The sequence below is a fragment of the Habropoda laboriosa genome, unplaced genomic scaffold (assembly GCF_001263275.1).
Source record: "Habropoda laboriosa isolate 0110345459 unplaced genomic scaffold, ASM126327v1 scaffold57, whole genome shotgun sequence".
Taxonomy (NCBI): Eukaryota; Metazoa; Arthropoda; class Insecta; order Hymenoptera; family Apidae; genus Habropoda; species Habropoda laboriosa.
The window spans coordinates 4,308,277-4,316,422 of record NW_017100229.1 but is presented as its reverse complement, the minus strand read 5'-3'; the positions used below and the strand labels follow the sequence as shown (position 1 = coordinate 4,316,422).

At 38.3% G+C, this 8,146-nt stretch overlaps 3 protein-coding genes across 3 annotated transcripts; 1 reads left to right on the top strand and 2 right to left on the bottom strand.

Moving 5' to 3' along the window:
- Nucleotides 1-1,248, top strand: LOC108571270 (zinc metalloproteinase nas-13). Its single transcript, XM_017933270.1, has 5 exons — nucleotides 1-148; nucleotides 218-412; nucleotides 484-786; nucleotides 874-1,007; nucleotides 1,084-1,248. Exons 1-5 carry the CDS (start codon nucleotides 1-3, stop codon nucleotides 1,246-1,248), a joined length of 945 nt encoding a protein of 314 aa, XP_017788759.1.
- Nucleotides 1,249-1,439: 191 nt separating this feature from the next.
- On the bottom strand, nucleotides 1,440-4,771 carry LOC108571346 (serine/threonine-protein kinase fused). The gene is given in 10 exon segments (XM_017933363.1): nucleotides 1,440-1,508; nucleotides 1,585-1,769; nucleotides 1,865-2,737; nucleotides 2,954-3,315; nucleotides 3,468-3,664; nucleotides 3,738-3,882; nucleotides 3,970-4,149; nucleotides 4,208-4,353; nucleotides 4,425-4,538; nucleotides 4,661-4,771. Coding segments are annotated over 10 exon segments (2,382 nt in total).
- Nucleotides 4,772-5,300: 529 nt separating this feature from the next.
- On the bottom strand, nucleotides 5,301-7,225 carry LOC108571361 (U11/U12 small nuclear ribonucleoprotein 48 kDa protein-like). The gene is made up of 5 exons (XM_017933377.1): nucleotides 6,806-7,225; nucleotides 6,572-6,740; nucleotides 6,408-6,470; nucleotides 6,031-6,175; nucleotides 5,301-5,931 (listed from the first exon to the last, which is right to left on the bottom strand). The coding sequence occupies exons 1-5, from the start codon at nucleotides 6,935-6,937 to the stop codon at nucleotides 5,301-5,303; spliced, it is 1,140 nt and encodes a 379-aa protein (XP_017788866.1). The 5' UTR covers nucleotides 6,938-7,225.
- Nucleotides 7,226-8,146: the final 921 nt, after the last annotated feature.

Here is an 8,146-nt window from a genome sequence, read left to right as displayed (position 1 = left end):
ATGGTGTTGGTGTCGGTGTTGATGATGGTAACAATGGGAATCGGAGCCAATTCGAAAGCGACAGATCCAAGTATCCGGCGAAAAATTGTCCCTCCGACGCCGAAATTTCAAGGCACATTCGGCGAAAGCCACCAGCATCAGACCATCGGTATGTGATCGTAATTGATAGAGATAAGGTAGAAACGATTTGTCCTTTTCCTTTTTCCATCGGTGCCAGCGAATCGTGTAAGATCTTGGAGAAGAACGGACAAAGAGAACGTTTGGGAACTGAGCGGCTTGTACGAAGGAGATATGATGCTCGACGAGGAGGAGAAGGAGCAGCAGGATGGTGCTGGAAAGAATGGATTATCGAATACGATGTTTCGTTGGTCGGGTGGGCTTGTACCTTATTACATAAAGGAGGAGGATTTTGGTAATGTATCCGGTTAATTACCACGTTTCTTCTATAAATGTACACGATTCTACATGGTTGTACCATCGCAGATGAGGAGGACGTCGAATTAATCGAAGGTGCTATAAAGGAGTATCACAAGAATACGTGTATACGATTTCGTCCTTATCGGAAAACCGATAAGGATTACATCACTATAGAAGGAAAATCGTCAGGCTGTTGGTCCCTAGTTGGTAGACACGATCATGGACAAGTAGTGAATTTGCAGAACCCAGGGTGCGTACACCATGGTGTGATTGTGCATGAGCTTATGCACGCGTTAGGCTTTTATCATCAACAAAGTGCCGCGGATCGCGACCAATGGGTTACGATCAATTGGGAAAACGTAAAGTCAGGTGATTTTCTCGATCGTTTTCCTACTCCAGACACCCACCCGATTCACATTGCACTCTACATGTACATACTTCCTATCGTTTACGCAGGCAAGGAGCACAACTTTAACAAGTACGACAATCAGACGGTCACAGACTATGGAATCGGTTACGATTACACCAGCGTAATGCATTACAGTTCGCATGCGTTTTCAAGAAACGGCGAACCAACTATTACGCCGAAAGTAAGTATAATACATATTATGAATAGTCCGCTAATCGCTCCCTCCTTTCTTTCATTCGTTCGTTCAATCTTCGTAGAAGGAAAAGGTGAAACTTGGCCAACGAAAAGGACTCAGTGGAAAGGATATGCTAAAGTTGCAAGAAATGTATAAAACGGAATGTCACGACCGAGAAGTCCAGGGAAACGTGGATAGCAACGATTCATCGGACGATGTGTCCATCGATTGGATATATTTAATTTAGCCTAAGGTTAATATTCTCGGTAGTTTTCTTCGGTACCTACTTAACTTGGACAATTTCGATCAACTTCCTCTTATACGTATAACACGAAAAAATAACCACAGGATGTTGTTAGGTTCGGTAAAAAAAGAATAATATTCATATTTCGTATCGTGTACAAAAGAAGAAACATTAAGATATTTGAAGAAAATGCATCAAGTAACAGGATTTTGTTGATTGTAGTACATTAATTCCTTTAATTCGTTGACTGCGTATTCAGCTGCCTGAAATTATACCTCGTATGTATTTCCCAATCTATGCAACAGAATAACTGCTCCAAGTATGGATTTTGCTACTTACAAGCCTTACACTTCCATCGTCATCGGTAGTTGAGTTTTCTATCAAATTCTTTAAAGACTTGCACCAGATTTGTTGCAAAGCTCTGCATGAAAATCTGCCCAACAGTCTAATCAAATGACAAGTTCTAGCTCTGAGTGCTGCATGTCGATGCATCAGCAGTTTACCAAGTTGTTCTACGGAACTACCTTTTTATGGGGAAAGGATTCATTGGTATTAGAACGTGACGATAAAGACAGAGACAGAGAGAGAGAGATGATGAATTTCATCTGGGCAAACTCACCCGGTAAATGCGAACGAAGAATAACTTTTTCCACGAGATGAGCATTTTCAGGCTGAGAACGTAATATATTGTTTAAAATTGCAACGAGGTCCACGACTACGCGTGCCTTTCTTTTTTCTAAACTTAACAATTGCTGTAGCAATGCCACACCATTCACGATATAAATAGCATCGCAGAATTGAGTAAGAAATTGCTGTCGATTGTAAATTAATCTACAAAGTACAAGCATCGTACATTCCAATGTTTGTAGTTCGTCCGCGGACAGCGTAGACGCCGGTCTGACATTTACGTTTGCCGTGTCCGATTTTTTCCTCGCTTCGGACTCTGAACGCTCAGACATCAAAAGCTTCAAAGAATAAACGAGATTTGGCACGACTCTAACGTCCAGGTAGACTCGTGTGATTTTCTCGAGAGAGTCTTTCGTCACGGATATAACGAACGGTAAAGATAAAAGGCAAGCAACGTATTCAACGACTCGACAACCCGCTGCTGGATTTCTCAACGGCGATACAAATACCGACACGCAGTTTTGCTGAAGTAACGATCCCACTTCACCATCTATTATTTCTTCCATGGATCGTTGCAAGAAAGCTATCCATTCTTCGTTTTCGATCGGTCTTTCGACAGCTTTTGGACTCCAATCGGGTAATCTGTTGCTATACGATGTACCGGCATTCGTTGAATCATCCCTTCGAGAACTTAGTTTGTGATCGTACGCGTACTCCATGTTTCGAACGATTCTTTCTGCGTGAATAGTTTCGGTTTCTCGAGAAACGATCTGATTCGACGAGCGATTCGACGCACTTTCCGCATTACTTTTCACTTCGTTGCTCTTCTCGGTCTCTTCTTCTTCTTCTTCTTCTTCTTCTTCTTCTTCTTCTTCTTCTTCTTCTTCATCTTCTTCATCTTCTTTTTCTTCTTCTTCCTCCTCCTCCTCCTCCCCCTCCCCCTCCTCCTCCACTTCCTCCACCTCCTCCTCCTCCACCTCCACCACTTCTTCCTCACCGTCTTCTTCCTCTTCCTCTTCCGCTTCTTCTTTTTCTTCTCCTTCTCCTTCTCTTTCACCTCCTCCTCGATATTCCTTTAGACATTGTTCATCCAAATGAATCGGTAACTGAACTCTCGACGTCTCTTGGAACGTTAAAACGGTTCTTTTACTCGTCGAATTCATGCCGTTTGGACAATCGCTTCGGCATAATGCACGATCTGCTGAGAGTAAGTCGCTTCTCAATGATGCCCTTAAACTAAGATTTCCTAAAAGTACATCGACACTGGTGCTAGAATCCGTTCCGCTCGGTTCGCTGTGACGTAAAGTGTAACATTGGTTCATTTCATGTTGACAATATCCATGTGGTATTGGATAGCGAGAATGTGACGTAAATATTCTTTGCCGCCGTTCCTCGAGTGTTCTTTCGTGTTCCTGCAGCTTTTTGATAGCCTTCTCTAAAAATCTATATTATTATATAATTTTTTCATCGTTGAACCTTTACGAACTAGAAAAAGACACCCGATGTTACTTTATTACTTGCGTAAGCGCTTATTTCTTCCTCGATAAAAAACTTAATATATCGAATTCTATACAATTACGAATATATATTTATACTTGGACTGGTGATCAGTAGGCTGCACTTCCAAATTTCGTAATTGTAGCTGTTTTTCCCTAGCCTGACTCGCGGATAAAGGTGTAGTGAATGGTGTGGGTCCGATTCCGCCGACTATTACGATCCTATTTTTAACAAAAGGATGATCTAAAAGTGCCGGCCAGGTTAGTCTTTGCGATGGATCCTTTTGCAGCAATCCCTACCGATAAAACATTGTCGTTGACAGATAAGCTAGAAGAAAATTCTGTCAAAGCTTGTAAATATACTAGAACCTGTAAGAAGCTTCTGCAATTTTGAGAAATATAATCTGGCCATTTGATTGCTTCGAATCTTATCAATCTGACTAAATGTAGAATAGAAGTAGTTTGGAAAGGTGGAGAACCTACGACTAGTTCGTATACTATACAACCAAGAGACCTGGAATCAAAGTGCTTTACGTGCTATATATGATAGATTTTGTTAAGTACTCCCAGCCAGACCTGATGCCTTACAAAGTTAACACACCACAAATCAGCATTATGATCATATGGACGTTCTTCTATAAGTTCTGGAGCCATATACAACGGCGTTCCTTTTATAGAAGTTAGTACATGTGTCCCTGTACTCATACTGCGAGCAAATCCAAAATCACATAACTTTGCCACTCCGTTGCTTTCAAGAAGTACATTTTGCGGTTTAAGATCCCTAGAGCAGAAATAATTTGTTAGTATTGAGAAACATTGTAAGAGGTGAAATATCGAACCTGTGCAATACTCTGTTGGAATGCAAGTAGTAGAGTGCAGACACAAGATCACAAGCTATCACTTGCGCTCTTTGTTCGGACAAACGACCTGCTTTACCTAATATTTCATACAATTCTTTGTCTGCATACTCGGTCACGACAACTATCTAAGGGACAGATGAATTTCACGCAATATAAAATGCATAATTTCGAACGTTTTCGAGAATCATATTGGTACCTCGTTCTCGGTTTCAAACGAATCAAGCATTTGTACTATATTTGGATGATGAAGATGTCGTTGAATTTGACATTCTTGTCGCAAGCTCTTTAGTTCCTTGAATGACCTACCACGCTACGTGATCGCGTTATAAAATTCACTTTTTAAAATTATTTTTAGAAAAAATGTGTAAAATAATAAAACGAAGCAAACAAGCATTATTTAAAGTGTGTGATCACCAACACTTGTTTGCTTACCTTTCGAATCACTTTGAAAGCTACGATTCGACCATCGGATCGTTTTTTTGCTTTGTATACTTGTCCAAAGGATCCTTCGCCCACTTGTCTTAAAACTTCGTACTTTTCCATAATTTACCGAGTACATGTACTAAATGATACACATGCAAAAAAATAAATCGAGAAATTTTACATAACTACAATACAATACGTAATATGATACCTAAGTATATACATACATACTTGGATATGATATGCGGTAATTTGGTAACGCGTGGTTAACTCTGTCTATAGTAAAATATAGCATGTTGTATATTGTATGCTATACACCGTAGAGCGAACCTAACCAAAATTTGAAAAGATTCAAGTATTTACAGTATCTAACATACTGTAAGCACTTGCGTTAGATATGAATAAAACATGCAATTATTAATGTGCGATTCGGTTGTCGACGACGACGACGACGACGAGTATCGATGATTATCATTCAAGCTGTGAAGTTAATTATAATTTCGATAATTAAATTTGACCGAAACGAAGATTTTTCTTTTTCTTTTCGATATTATAGGAAAGAGAGGAATTTCAACGTGAAATTTACGATAATCTTATTTAGATAGAGAATTCTTTATTATTATTATTATTAATCGTACAATTCTCACATTTATAATATGGATTTCTCTCGACTATTTCGACGGTCGATATTTCGTTTGGAGTATGTACTACTATTTAATGTTCTTCCAGTTTCGTAAGATTTCATATTTTTTTTATAACTTGATCGCGAAGATTCGTATTTACTTTTTTTATCATGATCACGTTCCCTTGATCGAGATCTTTTACGTTTGTGAAGTTTTCTCGAACTTTTTTCTCGTCGTTCCGAATCCTTTGCATAAGAAGCGTTTGATTTTTCAAAGTATTCGTGTTTCTGCTCGTTCCGAGAACTGGAACTTTCGCTGTAATCCTGGGAATCTTCGACAAGGAGGTTATGATGATGTTTCGGTGGAACTTGGTTAACCGACAGAGCTGAAGTTTGTATATCGTCGAGATTCCCACCCTCTGATGTTTGCATTTCGGCAATAGCTGAGGTTTTTGTACTGCGATTAGATGCACGCGTTTCTGTTATATAATCGATATATAACTCCATTTGCTGATGTATAACTTCCCTTAGAATTTCCGTGTGAGACTTTTTATTTGTGTGCACACCTCTGTGCTTCGCTCTTCGTCTCTTTAAATTACGTTCTTGTATAAGCAATTCTAAGAAGGATAACTTCTTGTCTTCTTTATCTTGACATTTCCTGAAATAACATTTCGGTATTTATCAAAATGTTGTACATACATATATATATATATATATATAAAGGTTAAAGAATTAAGCATGTTCTACGTAAACTTACACTTGATGAGTATCGGTAATATCATGACCGATGTCTGTTTTCACGGTGTTTGAAACAACATATTGATATAAAACTTTCCTTTCGTCGCAAGTGAAATCTGTGAAGATTCTATCGGACGTGCGTGGAATTAATCGCTCACCCAAACCTATTATCAGTGTTAAGAATTCATGTTTTGAAAGAAGCTACAGACTTGAGAGAGAAATTAAATAAGGAAACATAAAGTAGGTATTCTATATTGTTGAAATTTTTGGCAAAAAATATAAAAAAGGATATATAGAGCTTGTGCCAAGTAGGACATTCATAAATTTCTGCAAAAAATTGAGTAATTTAAAAGTTGCAAAAGATATGTTTGGATATCTGATAAACATTGTACTAACCAATATTCATGGTTGAATCTATTCTCTTGGCTTCTTGCAAAATAGCATTTTGTAATGGTGAATCTGTAATCGGAACAGATTCATCGTAAACTTGAGTATAACGTTGCTAGATCGATACATATGTACGAGTCATCATTTTGTTATTAAAGAAATTGAATGATTACCCAGTTTTATGGAAGAATACGAATCCAAGGATAAAGTTGATTCAGGCAGTGGTACATCAAATTCATTGTAACCTTCTTGTTTCCAATGACAAGATTCTAAATGTTGGTCTAACATTTTTTTACCCATTTGGTGAGAAGGATCGTATGGACAAATAAGCCTGCTGTCATTCTAAACAGATGCATACCCGATAGAATAGCTTTGCTTTCACGTTAGAAAGATATCAGTCTACTTACATCAGTTTCTATACTTTCGATCGTCCAATCCAAGGTGGAAGCAGTTTCTATAATTTCTCGATTGATTTTCTTCGTGAAATTGCTCAAAGTTTGACGTTGTTCTTTACGTTCGTTCATCGTACGGTTTAACATTTTGATTGGTTGGTGGAAATGAGATTTAGACAAAACTAAGTATTCTTCGCAGCTAGAAAATTTATTTACGTAAAGTAACGTTTCGATTTAGCAAAGTTTGTCCTTATTTTACGAATCAGATTATAGAGACATCTGTAAGAATCGTAAAAAGAGGTCTGTTGCTGACAATAGATAAAGTGGGATCATTTTATTTGATTATATTCACATTATCACAGGCGACGTACAGGCACAGACTACGTACAAGATAGACCTAACATCTTATGGCAGTTTGTGTCACCCGGAACGGGGGTCGAGAGGACACTTAACATTTTCTTCTTGCTTTCAACGTTACCGATTTAGCATAGTTGAAGATTGCAACATTAGTAGTGGTTGCATTTACAATTAAACGTAACTATGACATTACAAATAAGAAAGCAACGTAATTGTTTATTAGTAGATGATTATTAGTCGCATGCGCGTGTTCCACTACTGCTGTCAAAAGATCGGGAACAGTTCTATCACGCAGTCCCAATACATACTTAATTTATATTTAATCATGCTTCCTATGAAGGATAACTCGTTCAGGTATTTAACAATACATAAATGAGTAAGCCAAGGAAAAAAGTAGGGGAAGACGAGGATAGCACTAGAGAAATGAGTTAGACAAGGAAAGGAATAGGTATAGACGAGGATAGCGGTATTGCCGTGCGTTAGACAAGGAAATCAATATGGATAGACACGGGCAGAAAAAAAATGGCGGTCGAGGCTATCGCCATCTCGCGTTTGGTGACGCGAACTACGATTTTTTAATAGGAACACACAATATAAACAGAGGTATTAGACAAGGAAAGCAACACTGTGCGAGAAGGACAGAGAGAGAATGCTTCCTATTGGCTGGCGGGCCGCCATGCTCCATCTTCCAGGCCCTAAATAAATCGGTTGATGAAAAATCGTTAATAACTCGATAATTGGCATGATTTTGTGAATTTTTAGAATTGAAGAATGAAGTGTGGACCTTCAGAAACTTTCACATATAATTTTTAAGGCTCTAGGACCTTTCAGTAATTAGTTATTAATATTAACATCGAGACAGATACGGCAGTCGCTTACGCAACGTCAAATCGGACAGAGAAAAATCATTAATAACTCGATAATGAGGATGATTCTGTAAGCTTTTGGTATTGAAGAATGAAGTGTGAACCTTCAGGAACTTTCACGTATAAGTTTTAA

What these genes read in the sequence shown, in the direction of transcription:
- LOC108571270 (XM_017933270.1), top strand. Translation starts at nt 1, where the DNA reads ATGGTGTTGGTGTCGGTGTTGATGATGGTAACAATGGGAATCGGAGCC. An exon ending in CCACCAGCATCAGACCATCG is followed by an intron (nt 149 to 217) that starts GTATGTGATCGT and finishes CATCGGTGCCAG; the next exon opens with CGAATCGTGTAAGATCTTGG. An exon ending in CATAAAGGAGGAGGATTTTG is followed by an intron (nt 413 to 483) that starts GTAATGTATCCG and finishes GTACCATCGCAG; the next exon opens with ATGAGGAGGACGTCGAATTA.
- LOC108571361 (XM_017933377.1), bottom strand. Translation starts at nt 6,937, where the DNA reads ATGTTAAACCGTACGATGAACGAACGTAAAGAACAACGTCAAACTTTG. An exon ending in TCGAAAGTATAGAAACTGAT is followed by an intron (nt 6,741 to 6,805) that starts GTAAGTAGACTG and finishes GCATCTGTTTAG; the next exon opens with AATGACAGCAGGCTTATTTG. An exon ending in GTATTCTTCCATAAAACTGG is followed by an intron (nt 6,471 to 6,571) that starts GTAATCATTCAA and finishes TTCCGATTACAG; the next exon opens with ATTCACCATTACAAAATGCT.